Source organism: Acomys russatus, chromosome 10 (genome assembly GCF_903995435.1).
Source record: "Acomys russatus chromosome 10, mAcoRus1.1, whole genome shotgun sequence".
Classification (NCBI taxonomy): Eukaryota; Metazoa; Chordata; class Mammalia; order Rodentia; family Muridae; genus Acomys; species Acomys russatus.
The window spans coordinates 43826423-43846275 of NC_067146.1; the positions used below are offsets into that span (position 1 = coordinate 43826423).

At 34.2% G+C, this 19853-nt stretch overlaps 1 protein-coding gene across 3 annotated transcripts in view; it reads left to right on the forward strand.

Annotated features, from left to right (window-relative positions):
* Sema3a (semaphorin 3A) overlaps positions 1 to 19853 on the forward strand; it is a 454588-nt gene that overhangs the window by 418325 nt on the left and 16410 nt on the right. For all 3 annotated transcript variants that reach the window (XM_051152073.1, XM_051152075.1, XM_051152074.1), the window contains 5 exons: positions 13 to 157; positions 3425 to 3644; positions 7461 to 7552; positions 13679 to 13720; positions 17035 to 17192. In XM_051152073.1, coding sequence (XP_051008030.1) covers positions 13 to 157; positions 3425 to 3644; positions 7461 to 7552; positions 13679 to 13720; positions 17035 to 17192 — 657 coding nt within the window. The remainder of the gene's footprint in view (positions 1 to 12; positions 158 to 3424; positions 3645 to 7460; positions 7553 to 13678; positions 13721 to 17034; positions 17193 to 19853) is intronic.

The following is a 19853-nucleotide window of genomic DNA, read 5'->3' on the forward strand; positions in this document are numbered from 1 at the left end:
CTTTCCTTCTAGCAACATCTTCAAGGGGTCTGCTGTGTGTATGTACAGCATGAGTGATGTAAGAAGGGTGTTCCTTGGTCCATATGCTCACAGAGATGGTCCCAACTATCAGTGGGTCCCTTATCAAGGAAGAGTCCCTTACCCACGACCAGGAACTGTAAGTAGCTTTGTTAATTAACACATAAAATGAATATGTTTTGACAAAGGAAACAAAAAATTGCAGCTATAAACATTAGTGCAACTTAGAACAAAGAGTCTGGGAAGTCTGTGATTTTAATGGAAGCAAGACTAGTGTTCTGTGTGGCTGTTTGTAATTTCACGTGTAAAGCCATCTTCATTACATGTGCCAGTGTAAACTCTTTCCTTAGCATTCAATATCCCTCATTTTTAAAATAAAAGCTGAAAGAACAGTCTATGCACTTTCTTTTCTGAGCAGAAGATTAAGGAGATGGCCTTCATGGAACATTGAAACTAACAGGAGGTGTCTGGTCTGGTTTTGTTTTTTTGTTTTTGTTGTTGTTGTTTTTTTTGTTTGTTTGTTTTGTTTTGTTTTTTTCTGATTATATAGTAGGTTGGACTCAGAGAAATGGTATTGAAACCAACATTATCATCCATGGGTTTTGAAGAAACCTGAAATATCTTCATCCCAAAAACCTGTGTCAAATGAATGGTCATGTACCAAATGCTATCTTAAAAAATATATGAAAAGAAATACATTGATATGATACAAACCCAGGGAGTCGCCTAAGGACCAAGTCAGAAATAACATTTTTTTTTTTCATGGGGTTGGGATCAAAGATAAGATCTATTTCAGATGGCAGGTTATGTTCCATCATTTATGGGAGCCAGACATGAAGCTCCCATTGAAGAAAGCTGTTCAACCAACGGCTAGCACTCAAACTTCTGCTAAAGTAGCTGACTTATACCACCCAGGAACTCTTGCCCATAATGCACCACCCACAGCAAGCTGGGACCTCAGACATCAGTTACCAATCAAGAAAATGTCTCACGGACATGTCCTTCAGTCAGTCTGATTGAGCCAAACCCTGACTGACAGGCTCTCAGATAACTCTGGACTAAGTCTAGTTGTAAGATGAAGCTGAGTCAAAGACTTGCCCAGAACTCTTGTGTCTTTTTGAGACTGAATGGCTCCTCTGCTCCATTACTTTATTGAACTGTGCAATTTAGTGTGTCCTTTTGGCCGTCACAACCCTGTTATTCACTAAGAATTCTTTTACTTGGTTCTTGTAAGTATAATTAAGGGCTTATCAGTTAACTTTTTCTCCAGTTCTCAGGTTTTATCCCCAGGCACCATAGGGCTTGGCAAGTGTTCTACTGAGCTACATTGCTAGTGGCCCCACCTCCCCTATAGTTTCACTAAATTACTAAGGCACACCCTCCTGCCTCATCATTCTGAATGACTAACTACAATAGCTTGTGCCACAGCTTGGCAGCCTTCAAGGTTTTAGTGAGCTGATCACTACTGAGCCTGTGTGCCAGAGATTATGTTCATGCAGCCCTTGGCCCAAGTCATTTCTTGTCAATCTCAACTACAAGTAATATTTTGAATCTAGAGAAACTCTATGGAGAATAATTATACACAATGGGAAAGGATTACATTAGAAATGTAGCTATTACTTTAATTTCATGTCAGTGTTTTAACAGTCTAATGAATTCAAATAAAGTACATTTTATGACTTTATTAGAAAAAAGTCATTTACTATTCTCATTTTTCTACATTTCTAAAATTATTTATGAAAAAATTAAAACTCTTATGTTCTATAAAAATTCCTACAAGCTGTTAATACAGTAAGAAAAACTTCAATAGGACTTGAAAATAATAAATGACTAGATGGAATATTTTCAGTTATGAGAAAACAAATGAGATTTATAAAAATACAAGGTATTTACTCTAGCTTTTAATAACAAATTGTCCTCTTTTTCTTAGTAGACAGTTTTATATCCTTGTGGGTTATAGAACTGCATTTCTTAAATACCCTGCTGAAAAGATCTTTTAATCTGAATATAAATTATATACGTGAAATCAATAACAGCAATTAAAATATGGAAATTACTATATTCTGGGCTTTGTTCCATGGGATATATTGTACTGGAATAGGATGTGCACACACACACAGACACACACACACACACGGTAGAGACATCAATAGCCAATTATTTTTTCCATTTCAATGATGAGAACCATTTTAAGCAATATTGCCAATATTCAGTCCTACAGCTTAGTCAGCTAGCTTACTGTTCACAGTAAGTTATGAGAAACTACATCAGCAAGCACCATGCTCAAAGTGTTAGAGACACCATGGCCTGATGCAGGAAAGGAAGAAGGTGTGCTACATTTATTAAAAGTCAGACTCTCTCATTTCAGCAGCACTAATGAGGAGCAGTCATATAAGCAATATGTAAACAGCATGCTGTTGTTGAAATTTGATGAAAATCTATAGGCAAATTGTATTTTACATTGAAAATCAGACTGTAGAATAAGAAGTAAAAACAAGTTGTAGGAAAATTAAAATAATCCTTCTCCGTTTTTTTTATTCACATATTTCTAAATTTGGGTCTGATGTCTTACATGATGTAAAGGAGCACACAGATATTCTTTTTTAAAAAGCTTTCTTTATTTTTCTGTTTGTGGTTGTTTTGCCTGTATATGTCTGTATAAAACATATGTACAGTTCTTGAGGAGTCCAGAAAGGACATTGGGTACCATTGGACTGGAGTTACAGATGGACTTGAACCATCTTGTGGGCCTCTCTAGCCCCATAAATAATTGTAAAAAATTCTTTAAAGTTTTGCATTGTTTCTTATGCTTTTTAATGTGGATATTTGAATGCATATATCATTTTTTAAATAAATTTCTAATTTAATAAAAGCTTTAAGTATTTTATTATGTTTTCAGGCTTACATCATGAGCCAGATAATAACGACTGGTTTATACTGTTATTTCAGTTGGGCACTTATATTTGAGTATGATTCCAAATTAAAAGAATTTATATATACCACAAGAAAGTATTGTTTCTCTAAACATAGTTAACTGCATTTAATTGTAACATATTTCATCCATTATGGTAAACATTTATTATAGAAATGAAGCACAGGCTGGTGCAGTTAAAGGAGACATCAGACTTCTCTTGAGCACTGAATATCTAGGATACACTTGACAATATTTGTGAGAAATGATGATGAAACTAAACATTAATCACTGAGAATTAATATTTCTTAAGAAATATATACTGATCATTTCGTTTACCAATTTAAGTATATAAGAGCTTATAGTAGCTAATATTTACTTATTCAGTAAGTTTCAAATATAAATAACAGGACAGAGATTCTTGAAATGTTATTTTTTGACTTATAATCTTATTTATTAAATTAAATTTAAAATGTATTCTCCTTTTTCTGTTAGTGTCCCAGTAAAACCTTTGGTGGATTTGACTCTACAAAGGACCTTCCTGATGATGTCATAACGTTTGCACGAAGTCACCCAGCCATGTACAACCCAGTGTTCCCTATTAATAACCGCCCAATAATGATCAAAACAGATGTGAATTATCAGTTCACACAAATTGTTGTAGACCGAGTGGATGCAGAAGATGGCCAGTATGATGTCATGTTCATTGGAACAGGTACACTTTTTTATTTCTACAATATATTTTCTTCCAGAACACTGTATTTAGCTGATTAAGAGAACTGAGAAAGAAGGGCAAGTTCTCCATTCATTTTCAAGGTACCAGAATGGTCCACCATTATAAATATGTTGTCTTTTTATAGATGTATTTGTTAAATAAATGTCTTTTTATCATAGTTGTCATTAGAGAGGCTTTATCCAGCAATAGATAGGAGCAGATGAGGAGACCCACAGCCACAACATGAGCCGTAGCTTGGAGAATCCTGCAGAAAATGGGAGGCATGGCATGGCAGGAACCAGAGGGGTTGAGACCACCACAAGAACATGGGCCACAGAACCAACTAAGCAGGGCTCATAGGGCCTCACAGGGACTGAAGTGACAATCAGGAAGCCTATAAACATCTAAGCTAGGTCAGCTGCATGTAAGTTATGGTTGTGTGGGCTTGCTGTTCTTGTGGGATTCCTAATAGTGGTATGGTTATTGTCTGTATTGGGGTTGCCTCATTCAGCCTTGATATGAAGGTATGTGCCTAGTTTTATTGTAACTTGCTGTTTTGTGTTTGTTTTGCTCTCTTGGGAAGGCCTGCCTCTTTTCTGAAGGAAAATAGAGGAGGAATGGATCTGTGGAAGAGAGTAGGTGGGGTGGGGAGTGACTGGGAGGAGTGGAGGGAGGGTAAACTGGTATTGGGATGCCATATATGACAGAAGAATAAATTTTAAAAATATATATGATACAATTATAAAACTATAATCATTCTACAAAAATACTGATTTACAATTTTCAAAAGTGTTAATTCTGTGAATAAAATGATAGATAGTTCCAGATTAAAGATAACCTAGGAAAATGATAGTCTAAAATAGTACTAATAATAAAATAAAATTTTATTTTAGGGAAACTTGATAGATATAATCAAGTAATTTTAATAGCTAAAAATTAATTATCATAATTGAATCACAATTCTTCTGGTGAGGTTTACAAACACACGTGCAAACATACACACACACACACACACACACACACACACACACACACACACACACACAAAATTTCTCAAATCATGACTGTCCTAGGACAGTCAATAAATGTCTAGGAATATGTTACTGCAAACTTATCTGAATATAAACATTTCCACTGATAAAAACCTTCAATCAAATAAAGGTTACCCTAATGCTTTTGTTTCATTGTTTTTGTCATACAAATAAAGGAAAAACCCTTTATCAGAAAACTAACAACATGTATCAGATACCTTTCCTTAAAAATGTGATGGTATCTTTTCCCTAATTTTATTTTTAGAAATAAATTTCTGCAGTTATATTTTCACAATCGACCTTATTATTACTCTGCCATGTTATTTTATTTCCGCCTACTCTCTAAATGGTGTTACTATTTATGAAGGTAAGTACCAGTTACCTTGAACTTGCTGCCCAGCATCAGATTCCAAGTAATAAATCCCTAGTCTTCATTAACTTCATTAACTGACATAAATCAACAAGAAACACAACACGTGCTCCATCAAAACATTGTATGAATGCATTTTTCCCTTGGTGATAAACAGAAAGAAAATTACATACACTATAGCTGAGTAGCAAACAGTAAATTTACTTTAAAGAATCAAAGTTTTATAACTTAGTTGTAAAATACTGATGTTATCAGGTTCACCAGTGTTGGGAGGTTCTTAGCAGTACATTAAAATCTAGTTTTACCGATAAGAACTTTTTCCTACCAAATAAAGCATCTTAATGAGAATCGGTGTTCCATAAATGTCAGCAACTTTGAGTACTACCTACAGGTTACAAATATAGTCAAGAAATGTAAGACAATATTTCTTTTCAGTAAATATTAGCTTATCTTTTAATGTCCAATTATTAAATCTCTGAAGAGTAATTGGATTTGTTCAACAATGTCACACTGACCTTGTTCTCTATCTCAAGCTTAAAAACCTGTTCAGAAGTCCGTTATTCTATTCACTCTCAAAGAAACAAAGCCTTCTGGCAGGTATTTGGCCAAAGAAAACCAATCATGAGCATCTAATTCCTCTAAGACATAAACTGCCTTTAAGGACTCTGTTTTCAGGAGGATGTTGAATGTTGTATGATGTGGATGGTTGTAGGTCAGTACAGACCAGGGTCGTCTGTCAGCAAGAAAAGTGATTACAGTAATTTTATCTTCTAACTAAGTTTCTCTTCATAGCACATTGATCCTACTTGAGTAATCTGATTCAATTTGTGTGAAACTGTTTGAAATACTATTCGGTAAAACTTGATCTGGAACACAGATAACGTTGCGTTTGGGTCCAGGAGACCCAGAGGAGACACTAAGTAGATTAACCTAATTTCCCTTTAATCTTTGGTGTTATGAGTAGGCTAAGGTCCTGTAAACACAGAAGGATCCTCTTAAAAGTAGACATTTTTAAACTTTAAAAGGGATATCCTTGATCACACAGAGTACATTGTGACAACCCACTGAGGACAGTTGCCAATGGAATGAGTGTATTAACCTATCTTTCTGGTACAGTGCTTTTACTGGTAAGAATTTGTTTGGGAAAAGATAAAGTTTGTTAAAAGGAACTACCTGAAACTGCAAAGAATTGATCAAGCTCACTAAAATTTAAATGTGTAAAAGTATAGACCCTGTTTACCTTCTTACAAGGAAGGAATCACATCGATTATACAGGAAAATTAACAATACACAAATGAAGCTCTGAGTAAAAATGATAAATCTTTTCATTAATCATTTTCTGTTGATAATGAAAATTAGATAGTAATTTAAATCTCTATAAAATGTATTCAATTTTTAAATAATTTTAAATTTCCTTAAGATTCTAAAATTGATTGCCCAGTGTGTGTATGGCAGATGATCTTTTGTTGTAAGTAATCCAAACTGTTTATTTTGAGAAACCACATTGTCTTTCATCACTTCGGGATCAGTGAGCCTGCCTTAAGGGCTTCTAATGCTGCAACTTTTCTAGGAGTGGGGTGGGCTGCTGGACACTGAGGCTCTTGTTGTAGACACGGATGAGCAGCATTCCTTACATTTCATGACTATAGAGTCTCCATGGGCATATGCTAATTTCAACACAAAAGTGGAAAAGTCCAACATTTTAAATTGGTATTTTTTTTTCTCTACTCTGGAATGCATGACACTTAAGGAAAACTTGAAAATTAAAAGTTATTGCACTTAGCCAGGTTTTTTGTTCTGCTTATTATATTTTGAAAATTTATTCATTTTTAGGTTAAAATCTTTGAGAAGTTTGATATAGTTACAAAAATTTATTTTTTTATTTTTCAAGGGTATCTGTACAGTTTATAGACTAACTGCATTACATGCATTATATATAGACATTTACAAGGGTATGCACATAGGAAAGAAGTATAGGAAGCCGGGTTGGTCTATTATGCTTCTGATGGGACTGGGGAGATGGCTCGGGTATGAAAATTCTTGCCAGGCTTGAGTTGAGAACCTGAGTTCAGGCTTCCAGAAGACACAGGAAAGTGTAGTATAATCTCAGTATTTCTATGTGGAGATGAAAGGTACAGACCCAGCAGCTTTCAAGCCAGTTCCCCTGCAGTAGAAAGTAAAGCATCACAATGAGAAAGACCCACCTCTAACAAAGTAGACAGCAAGAACTGACTTCTTAGAGTTTTCCTCTGAATTTTATGTGTGTGCCCTGGCAAGCACACACATTCTCATTCCATTAAAAACAAACAAAAACAAAAACCCAACATTTTTTCAAAACCCTATATTGTCCCATTAGAGGTAAACTCAGTTCCAATGTACTTAAGTTTTAACCTTCTCCTCTGCTTTGTTTTAAAGATGTTGGAACTGTTCTTAAGGTGGTTTCAGTCCCCAAGGAGACTTGGCATGATTTAGAAGAGGTTCTTCTGGAAGAAATGACAGTTTTCCGGGTGAGTACTGCTTAATTTCAAACACCCACGTATCCATCTCCCAGGATAACTGCACCCTGAAGTCACTGTGGACAGTGCTCTCGGGGACCCTTCTGATTAGCTTGTCATGTAGAAAGCCAGACACTAGTCAAAACCAACTGTGAAAGTGTCATTGCAGTTAAATGTAAGGATGTACAAATCCTTGGCTCGTATATTGGTTTTTAAAAGATAAAATAAAATATATGATTTACATTTTGCATTATTTGTATGTTTCCTTGAAGATCAAATCCTTCCCCATTCAAAATCTCTTCTGTCATAATTTATAGTATATCAGGCATGATATGTAAGTCCTGAGTAGATTCAGGGCAATACACTCAGCATGCCAATGGAAGAAAGATATCTCAGCTAACTCATACATTATTTTATAATACTTTCTAAGAGAATCAGTGGCAACATTAGTAGCAGATAATTTGCTATAGATACCTACTCAGCAGCTTCAAAAGTGAACAAATTGTTTCTTTTTCCTCAGTCACCAACAGTCTCATAGGCTCTTAAAGTATTGGATATGTTGAGGTTGAACCCACATAGGCATAGGAAATAGATCAACATAGGTATTATATGTGCTGTTCAGCTGAGAGCCATTGTTAACTAAAAGAATTTGAAGAGGAATCACATTTTGACATGAATTATGTATGAAACAAAATCATATTCCTATACTCATTTGAAGTGTTTCGTAAAATAACACATTGGCTACTTATTGATGAAATAAACTTGAATGCCAAGAAATAAGAGAAGGGGAAATGATGTTTATAGTCTCACCACCTCAAGCAATATTATTTGTGCCCTCAGATGTCTTACCTAAGTCTCGCTTGCTTAATTTTGTGTTTGGTTTTGTTTTTGGTAAAATGAAGGAGGTTGATTATAACTTTCAGTTATACTTTCACTCATACAATCCACCTAAATCTGATATTTGCAAAACAGTGAGCATAATTTAAGAATCATGCTTAAAGCACTAGAAGAATGACAGCATTATGGCTCAAATGCCACCAGGCTTTCTGGTGGAATTATTCTTGGTTTGTGTTGTTTTGTTTTGTGGATAGGGTCTCCTTATGCCAGACTGGCCTTGAGCTCACTATGCAGATGAGGATGGTGTTGAACTTCTGACACTACCTCTAGTAACTGAGAACTGGGATACAGGCATGTGCAGCAGTGCTAGCTGTAATGTCATTATTATTTATTATATTATCATTTTTAGTTATCTACACTGAAAGTGAGATGACTTCGTGTATAGGTTAGGCAAAACCTTAATTTAAATATTCAAAATAGTGAAATCACAATTCTGATTTTAAAATGTGATTTCCTTGGCCATTTTTAGGCGTTGAGAATAATGTGTAGGCTGAGTCTTGCCATTCATTATGCCAAGTGAGTTACATTAGAAGGCAAGCACATTGGAACCTTAACCTATAAATTGAAAACAATAATTATCCAAATGGGCTGTGATCCACTATAGAGACCATTTAGATTAGCAAACAAATTATGGGCATTGAGGACTAAATTTATAAATGGCTGCCTGGCATTCATTGTTATATCTGTAAGCCTGAAGTATAAATTTAGCCAACATTTATTAAATGAATGAAACAGTAATGATATAAAAGTGAAATATGATAAAGTTTATAAGAACCTTCTTCAAAGAATCCAGTCTTCAAGTAAGATTGAAGAATGTAAGGAAAGTGAGTCAGAACCAGCACCATATAATCCTGGTAATCCAGGTCCATGTTCTTCCTTATTAGAAAGGAAAATACCCTTCATTTTAAAATAATCATTAACCAGACTTTTGCAAATAAAGTCATGGAGGACACTAACACAACATGCTTCAAAGCACCTAACAAACAACTGTGTGACTTATAATTCTTTTCTTGTTTTCCTACACCTTTCATACATTCAGGCTTTTATAGAAGTTAGTGTGTGTGTGTGTGTGTGTGTGTGTGTGTGTGTGTGTGTGTGTGTGTGTGTGTTAGAGAAAGGGAGAAGGGAGAGAGAAAGAGAGAGATAAATATAGAGATAGACAGACAGAAAGGAAGGGACTGAGGGAGAGATGGAGGAAGGGAGGAAGAAAGAGAGAGAGAGAGAGAGGTGGGGAAAGGGAGTCAGAGACAGAGAGGACTGTTTAGCTATCTAAAAGCACAGTCTCTGACCTCATGAAGCTGAAAAAGTTCTCTGTGTTATACGTCTTAGTTTTAAACACTGACTTTTTGTTATCAGTCAGTGGAATTAAATTTTATTGTATAGAATTATTTCAGTCATGTTATGTAATTTGTAGATAATCAATATTTTTGGTCTTTTCATTATCTTCTGTTGTAATAATTAAATAAATCATGCATATTTTGGTAGTAATTTTATATTGTAGCTAAATTTTTCTTTTTAATATTTCTGGAATCTGAGGTTTACATTTCACATCTTACCTGTATTGCTTGGTGCATTAATAAAAATTTCAACTTACAGGGAGCTTAATTTAAAGAGAAAAAAAAAATGACTTTTAGCAAACACATGATGTGAACCAAAAGACTTGCCAATATAGGTATTTAATTTCAAAATTGCACTTTGTTCTGACTTGGTGGCTTTCAAAAAAATACATTTCAAACTTGTGCCTACCACGACTGCTAGGGCATATTTCTTTGGCCCTTACACTACATTGAGAAAAATTCTTTAGCAGTCTTTAACAATTATGAATAATTAACAGGAAAAAAATTATTTAGATATCAAAATCGTGTTAGGAGATGGCTGCATTTAGAAACGCATATCCTTCCATGGATGCAGCCCACATTTTCTTCCCAGTTCCTGCTGTGCATATTGTCACGATTATTTCTTTGGCACTCAAGCAGACAAAACATCTTTGGGCAAAGTTTACAGAAATATTTACTTTCAGCATTCTATTCTATCAGCCAAAGTTCATACATATATTGTGGGCTAGCAATTGGAATATTTCACTGTCAAGCTTTGTTTAATTTTGCAGTGGAGAACAGAAAAAGAAAAACCACAACACATTAAAGCAATAGCCACATACAATGAAAAGCAGGAAAATGTTTCAGTTTCTATGCTTCTATTTGACACTTTGTGTCATTCCATTTAAAACAAAATGCAGTTTAAAAAGATCAACTGAGCTATACAATAGCTTGATAGGGTAAATACACAGGATAAAGATTTAAGGTCATGATCCTAGCATGTACCTTTTTATAATTTTTAAACACATTTAATGTTAGGTTAATTTACCTGTATTGCTACCTCCATGAGACCATGTTCTTATGAGTTTCTTTTAAACTGAATAACTCATAAATCCTTGGATTAAAACCAATACATACACTTTGCCATCTTGAGATCGGTTTTAAGAAAACACCCACCTAATCACAGAACATTCCAGTGGTTTTCGTTACAAGATACTTTTATTCTGGATGAAATCATGTAATAAGCACTGTATAGAAAGAAAAATATTCTTTAGCAATAAAATTGCCATTTCAGAGTAAAATTTTAATAGACAATAAGAGGTAAAGCAAAATTGGCATTGGTGTCAGATGAAGAAATTAAGTGGCGTGCTGGTAAATGTTCAAAATAGCATTGTAGCACTAATATACAGCCTGGATCTAAATGAGATTTGCTCCCAATTGTCTGAGTTTGAGGGGAATAGGTGGAAAAAGAGAGGAGGTGGGAACAGGAAGATACAAGAGAGGGAATAACAATTTAGATGTAATCTGAGTAAATTACTTAAATAAAAATAAATAAATAAGAAAGAGAAAAAAGAAAGTCTTTACTATATGCTTCTGAGTGAGCAGGTTAGTTAATGGAGCATCAATTTCTTGCATTGAAGATTGTAAACATGAACTCTGAAAAATTCTCTTTTTATGGTAAAATCATTGTAAAAATCAGTTCTAGATGCTGGGCTTCCATATTATTGTCTTTTTAAGGTAAGAAGATGTTTTTAAAAAAACCCAATACATGGTAGTTTTTCACCTTAACTGTACAGTATGGATTTTCCTTTCCTGTTTTTCCAATGGACTTTCCTTTTGAGTCAGTGAACTGTCACATCCGGTCAAGGCACCTTGGGGACAAAGGTTTTATTTATAAGTATATTGACTACAAAGAATTTTGAGGTTGTTACATCAATAATACTTGCATTTTAAACCCAACTTATGCAGTATTCCATGAACACCTGAACAAACAAATGAAAGAGTTTACTTTTCATTCAAATGTAAAATATAATTGGTGCTTTCCAAAGCCCAGTCTATTAACTTCTGAAGAAGAGTCCCTTCCAGTGCTGAGTGTAGACTGAGCTGTATCAGGATCTCCTGGGATCTGCAGCTAGAAAACCTTTGCTAGTACACAGGGTTAGTAACAACTAAATGAAACTATCTGGGAGAAGTATAGTAAATTGGAGTCATAAAAAATCCTGAGAAGATGCTGTTTTTAATTTTTTTTAACTTCAACACCAATTATACTTGCAATAGCAAACAATTTCATAGAAAAATGCTTATGTTTTAAATAGAATTCATATTTGTCACCAATTATTTGTCACTAATTATTTCTTAGAAAGCATATAGCTTACTTACAGTTGCAGGCAGTACATATTCTAAATTGTTATTAATTTCCTGATATAAATAATAAATAAATTTATATTAAGTAGGTGATATGGTAATCTTAATCTTGAATGTTGACATCACAATATGACCCTCTTTAGTCTGGTGTGAGAGTTTGTTTCATGTTTTACAATTTACATATGAGATAACACGTTTCTATATGCTTTATGGATGGTGTTGCTTTTGTATTATTAATGAATATGAAATAAAATTTTAAGCACCTATACTTTCAAATAACGTAGATCTCATATTTTATTGAATGTGGTGTTAATCTTTTATATTCCTTGAACCTTGACTGTATAATTTCTTTGATACAAACTCCCATGAAGTTATTTCTTTAGTCACATAAGAAGTTCTTATGTGAAATGGTTAGAGGGGGAAAGTTGCCATGGAAATTTCTAACACATTGAGTTTCTGTTTTAGTTCATGTGTTTCAATATTGTAGAAGCCAAAAACAACACTTTAAAGTGGAATGGTTATTTTGAAATATAAATTTTATATTTGTGGCTTGATACTATTAAATAGTAAATATATCGTTTCTATGTAGATACAGTGGGCTGACAGTATTTTCGTCACAGCTGTCTTTGTGATTGATAATTCCTTGAGAAATCATTATTATATTTAGTAATTACTATCACTCACTTAAGCTATAAAGTAGAAAAGTATTGGGAATCTCTAAATTACCCCATTAAGTTAACACACGTCCTTCATCATTTGTTTCATTTGTGCACCAGGCAGGTGGTACAGAAATTACTAAGAAAATTGTGTGCTCAGTTTTGCCATCAGGTTTGATGTTCAGCACTTTAGTTCTGTGTGTGTATATGTGGTGAGCAGGCCCAGAGTGGCCCACCTCAGGAAGGAAGGCAGAGTGGGAAGAATAGGCCGATGAGGGAAGGCAGAACTGTCAGGATTGTCAGGGAGGTACAAAGAAGACTGTAGGAAGGCTAAAAGGAAGTAATCAACAACAAAAAAAAAAAATTCTGAGGCATAATGGAATTGTGCTGTTGAATTCCGCTTCTGAAGATGAAAGAGGATATAGAGGAAGGGCTGGGTGGAAAGGGCAGAACTGTGGGCAGAACTGATGTCACGTTAGAATGTTCAGATTCCATCTAAAGCACCAAGGAAAAACATGGTGATGCCCATCTTTGTCTTACGTATGAATAGAAAGAAAAATAGAGTATAATAAGTTAAAGAAATAGGTTAGGAAGGGGAGAAATGTAGAGAATTTACCTTTTCTTGACTTAGTATAGACCACGAGTTCTCTCTAGGCTTGTTCAGCAGGTAACAAACATGACTTGTCCAACCACAGGCAGGATCCCTGAGGACTTGTAATCAGGAAGATGCTCTGTGCTCTTATTGTTTGCCTCACTATTTAGCACCTCTCTCTTCAGCTTCTTTCACAGATCTTATTTCTAGTTTATACTATTTGTTGTGGGCAGTGATGTTTCTCTGAGAACTTGCTAAATGTGTTAACCAGTGAGTTCTCATTTATCGAACGCTGCTTTTGCTTCTTTTTTAGGAACCGACAACTATTTCAGCAATGGAGCTCTCTACTAAACAGGTACAAGCCTAACACATCACACTGAACCCTGTGGTTTTGTTAATTTTGCATTCGACCCTGATAGATTCACTTGCTACCCATCATATTTTATAGATTGCTTAGCAAGTGGGCAGTACAGAAGCAAAGAGCAAAGAAGTATTATTATTATAACTATTATAACAAGCGAACAAGCAAATGAAATGAACATTGCATCATCTTTGCCTCCTAATGTGTTACCGAGATCAGGATAACAGTGAATTTTAAATTTTGACTCATACACATATTTTAAATTTAATATTGTTGGATTACTTTAGAATAAAAGGTTTAAATTTTATTTAATTTATACATAAGTCTGCAATGTACAACTTATAGGTTGATTAAAGTAAGCAGTTGATGAGTGTGTTTTGAAGGTCTTAACAAGCATGCCCTACCTTCAGTAGTATTGTAATCATGAGAGAAGAAAGAGTGGCTTTCACTTTTGGTTAAACATACAATCAAACACTACCAAGTAGCATATTCTAGAACTCTAAGAATTCAGAGTTTTAGGGTAGCCAATGATTAGTCTTTTCATTTATAACACATGGATATTTTGGCAAGATATAAAAGAAAAACAACCAAATTCTCAATACTGAGCTACAGACAAAGTTTGACTTCTAAGAATTATATTTTCTCCATCTTCAATCCAGTATATGAATGATAATTTTAGAAGTAACTTGGTGTACTGAACTGAAGTCTATTTGTAACAAACATAGTATAAAAATTAAAGTGACCTCGGATGTCCCTAACTGCTGTAAAAACTTGTATGTACAACTGTGAATATAAGAGTCAGTTAGCTATAGTCATTTCTTATCAGTTTGCCTGTCTTGCCTTTGACAGTGTGTTACCATTTGAACAGAACACTAAGTTATGGTGCCAACAAAATGGAAAGCGTGGCCTTTCCACATAGACGTATCAAAATAGACTGATAATCTCCAAGATATTTAAACTCAGAGTGCAGATGCCATTGACTCGATACTGCTATCTGACACCTCATTAACATGTATTCACCTGTTCTTCAAATCTAAAAATTGTCACATGTTGTCAAGGAAATCCGGGGCCTTACAGGATAGAAGCTAGACAGAGATAATATTTCCTGTAATGATTTTAAAGGTATTTATTTATATTTATTCTCTGCTATCCTTGCTGAATTACCTCTAAATCCAATTTAGCAAAACATCCTGTTTGAAAAAAAGTACTAGTTTTAAATATTTTAAATCATTGCCTATTAATACAACATTCAATTTTTTTAAAGTCAGTTTAAATTACCACAATAAAAGAGTCTCTGGCTTACATTTGCCATTGAGGAGGAAAGATGAATTTCATTCAATGTGACTCAATTTCACCCACTCTTAGGCACATTTTTAAAGTGAGACAGCATTTCAAGAGGGACATGTGGTATGGTAATATAACAAGCCTTCTAGATAATGAAATCACGTCCTGCTCATGCCCCAAGATGCCGTGAGGAGGCTAGTGAAATCTCCTGCGGTGATGTTAAATTGGGCAGAAAAAGCACATCAGGTTCATAGCTAGTCACTGAATTGCACTCAGTGATGCCTGCAAGCCCCTATGTTTCATGTGGATAGCATGATTATTTTATATATCATTAGTAATCCTGAAGAATTAGGATAAAATCAAAATGACATTGAATTGCATTTAATTTGGGGCAATTTATTGGACTTTAGGTTTTCATGACTGTAAATCAATTGGATGGCTATACTCTGCTTCTTCTCTTCTTCTCTGTACATTTTTTTTCTGTTTTTCTCCTAAAGGCATGTGTCAGATGTAGACACTTTGTTTGGGTTATTCTTTTCCTACTTAAATGTCATATGCTTATAAATCTATAATTATGAATTTGTCATATGCTTCTTAAATATTAGTAGCCAAGCTTGAGATCTTCAGATAGAATGGCCAATTTGGTCAGTAAACTTTTCAAGCAGGATCACAAAGCCAGGGCTAATAGCCACACCCATCTCTAATCACTTAGGAGGGGAAGGCAGCAGAGTCTGGAGCTTACGGCTAGCCTAGGCTGTAGGAGACTACCTCAACAATATCAAAAGAAAAGAGGATGTAGTGTCAGGGTACACATGTCCTTTGTCTTTGTTGCCAACCATGTTTCTGGTTATCGCTGCAATGCTGTAAGCGATCCCACACTTGCTTGAATATTTTGTACCTGCTTCATTTTTTTTTTTTTTATCACATTGAGACTGCCTTTATTCAACAGATTTCTAAGCTCATTCTTTTAAAAGGATAAAATATGTTCTCTTACTAAAGAATCAACAACATTTCTTAAACTACGTTGGTTTATAACCTCATTCAGTATAATTCTCAAGTTGAATTAGCAAAACAAATTATGCATAGATTAATATACATAATGATTTTATTTCTCTATTTCATTGCACGGAATAGTAATATTTAACAAGAAAAATGTACGTACGAGGATTTGGATTTGTTTTCCTTAACTCTTATTTTTATTTTATTAAAATATAATTAGCTTTAAGAACTGGATTATCTCTGAAAACATTTCTTAATAATTTCTTAAATTTCAGTATGCACTTCAGCCTACATTCATCTTACCTATATACACAAAACACAAAACACACAAATGCATGCATATATATACATGTGTACATGTATATATATATATATGTATATATATATATATATATATATATATATTCTGTAAGTGAAATCACAATACTGACTATGTCTGTTTCTGATGATTAGACTATAATGGCAAAGAGCATTCTGTTGTTTACAATGAAGTTGTTCTAAAACTCAATTTTCATTTATACCTTAGAAAGTTAAAATATAATTTTGAAGTCTTTTGCCTCTGGATTATCATTTCCATGTCTCAGAATTTATATAAGCTTTTAAAATTTGTTTCATTTTTGTTCATTCTATATGTCTGGGGATTGTCACAATGCGACTCATGGGAGTGAGAGTCAGAGGTCAGGTCTTATCTCCAATCATGTGGTCCCTGGGATCAACATCAGAAATCAGGCTTAGCAGCAGCCACCTTTATCCAATGAACTGTCTTCTGGCAAAGAATCTGTATAACTTTTACTTAAGGCTTACTATATCATTAGTCAATGCTCTGGTGAAAGAAAAATGTGTTTTTCTCTTTCCTATTGCAATCAGATGCTGAGAATGTGTTTCTACCTCACTTAAAACTGTATTAACTGCTAGACCTTAGAAGAAACTATGCAAAACAACTTCTATTCATACATATGCTTCATTGTTAAAGAGCCTAAATAAATTAGTTTTTTAGAAGAGTGTTCTTCTTATTGCATTCACAGCAACAACTGTACATTGGTTCAGCTGCTGGGGTCACACAGCTTCCGCTGCATCGCTGTGACATTTATGGGAAAGCCTGTGCAGAATGCTGCCTTGCCCGGGACCCTTACTGTGCCTGGGATGGGTCATCATGCTCACGCTACTTTCCTACTGCCAAGAGGTGAGGTGGACATTAAAGGGAGATGTGTAATGTGTCATAGCCTCCTTGTCTATTTGCTTCATAGACCAGTCCTTTGTGATTGCTTCATAGACCAGCCCTTTGTAATTGAACACACTGCCTTTCTGTGCAAAGAGAGAGAGAGAAGAGGTAGAAAGATGGTAATTATTATTTTGGTTGCTACTTTGTTGTTTCTTTCATTTTCCCCTTTTCCTAAAAAAACACAAAACAAGCAAAAAATGTATAATAGGAAAGTTGAATACTAAATGAAATAGAACAAATAACCAAAAGACTTTTAAGATAGCAACATAATATATGTCTCTCAGTTCTTACAGCTAGAAAATAGATTTACAGCTTTATTTTAGAAGGGGGAAATATGGTAAAAGATGCAGAAAATATTATGAGTAAAAAACAGAACAAAGTCTAGGCCTTGTACTTTTTGACCCCAATGTGCTATTATCCATAAATCTACTTTTTCTATCTAAAGTTATTATGTCCTGCTTTTTATTTTAATAAGCCCATTTATGTTGCCAAATGAAAAGAAATATCTTGCAGACAGGAATTCATTTGCCTATAGAATCTAAGGAATATATAAGAACCTTATCCTAAAATATCAAAATGGAGGCTTAGGCAATGTCTTGGTTGGAAAAGTCCTGGTCATCAGAGGGAGAGGACCTGAGAATGAATGCTCATAAAACTCTTGTGCTGGAGATGGTGTGCACATCTGTAATCCCAGTGATTCTATAGCAAGTGAGATGGGAAAAAGAGACAGATAAATCCCTGAAATCTCACAAGACAGCTAGCCTGGTGTGCATATGGCAGCAGCACACAGCAAAATGTTCTGCCTCAAGCAAGGTAGGAAGAGTGCACTATCACACACGTTTGTGATCTCAGATTCACACAGACAATATGGCACACGTCCCAATACCCCAACACATAAACATAGACATAAGAAAAAAATCAGGAATTTCTTCCTACATGTAAAAACGTTGCATTGATGTCATCAATGTATTAATATTAATTAACTAACATTACTAAATATATCTCCTTATTTAACTCAAAAAATTTTAATTGTCCCTGTTATTACTGCACCATCTTGTCTTTACAGGGTTTTCACTTGAAACATAAAACTGCATAATAAAATATTATCTGCTTATACATGTATGTGTATATTTCTCATGCATTCTTGACAGCTTGTATTATGCTACTTCCTTATATTACTATTTCTATAGTAGTAATAATATTACGACTATATTACAACAATTTGCTTACTACCATGAACAGTGACTTTTCAAACATAGAAAAGTCACTACCATCCCTAAGCCGCACTGCACCTTTGGAACAATATATCTTTGCTTTAGCATGGACAGTATATCCAAAGAAAGTCTGTGTTTCAGCCTTTCACAGTAGTGAAGCATAGTCTAACAACTACTTAACTGTTTCCATTGATGTTTTAGATAATATTGTTTGAATACTAAGTCATCTACAACTGGGGCTGTAGAGATGGCTCAGTGGTTAAGAGCACTTATTGCTCTTTCAGAGGATCCCAGTTCAGTTCCCAGCCCCTCATAGATGGCTTACAGACATCGGTAATTCCAACATCAGAACCTCCAACTCCCTCTTATGGTCTCATGGTATGTCCATAAATTCACACAGATGCACAACATACACATAACATTAAGAAATACATAATGTCTTTTTACACAATTACATAGAACTTACATTATTATACAGTTAGAACACAGAGTCACATTAATACTAAAGGTAAAACTTCTAGTGTACACTACATACAAAACAGTGTTTTCAAAATTCAATATTTAGGTGCTATAGTACTTCTGTAGTTAGTTGGGATTTTACATTAGAAAAAAAATTTAGTTTGAAAATAATATATATTGATTAAAGAAGCCATGTATAATTTGATATATTGCAATATACCATTATCACAGTGATAATTCTAAATTATTAAATTTGTATCCTTCTTAAAACTATTTAGATCTAGAGTACTTTTGGGCTATTCAAACATACATATGGAATTCATATTTGAACTAAAAGTGAGGACTATCTCCTTTATAAGAAATAATAATGAAGAACATTGCATGATTTGGTAATGAAAGGTTTGAAGTTTAAGCTTTTCTTATCAAAGAGATAAAAATACTTATAATTGAAAACTTGTATTTATTTATTTATTTGAAAGTGTTTCTCACACACCCACAAACTAAGAACAAAAGAATTTTCATAAGTGCTTTTGTTTCTCTTGTGAATTAAGAATTTGACTTAACCTAATTTCATGTGTCTCACACTAGGTATATCTCTGAAAAGGATGTGTAGAGGCCTTGCAACTTATATACTGTCTCTAGTGACATTTTTGAAGCTTAAACGATTGAGAAAGACTTTCCCAAAGGCTTTGTGGTTCAAGTTTCACAAGTTCTCTTGCTGGCTCAATTTTCAAATGTACACATCTGCTTGATAGTTTCACTACTTCTACGAATAGAAATCTATAAATACTTTAGACTTCTAAATTTATGAATAGAGTAATGAGTTCCATATTTACAATTCTCAATGGCTATTAAAAGTGCTCTTTTCAAGGATGGCAACTAATTTTGTAGCAAGATAATGCATTTAAAATAGATAGAAAAAAAAACAAAAAACAAAAATAATCAGTCA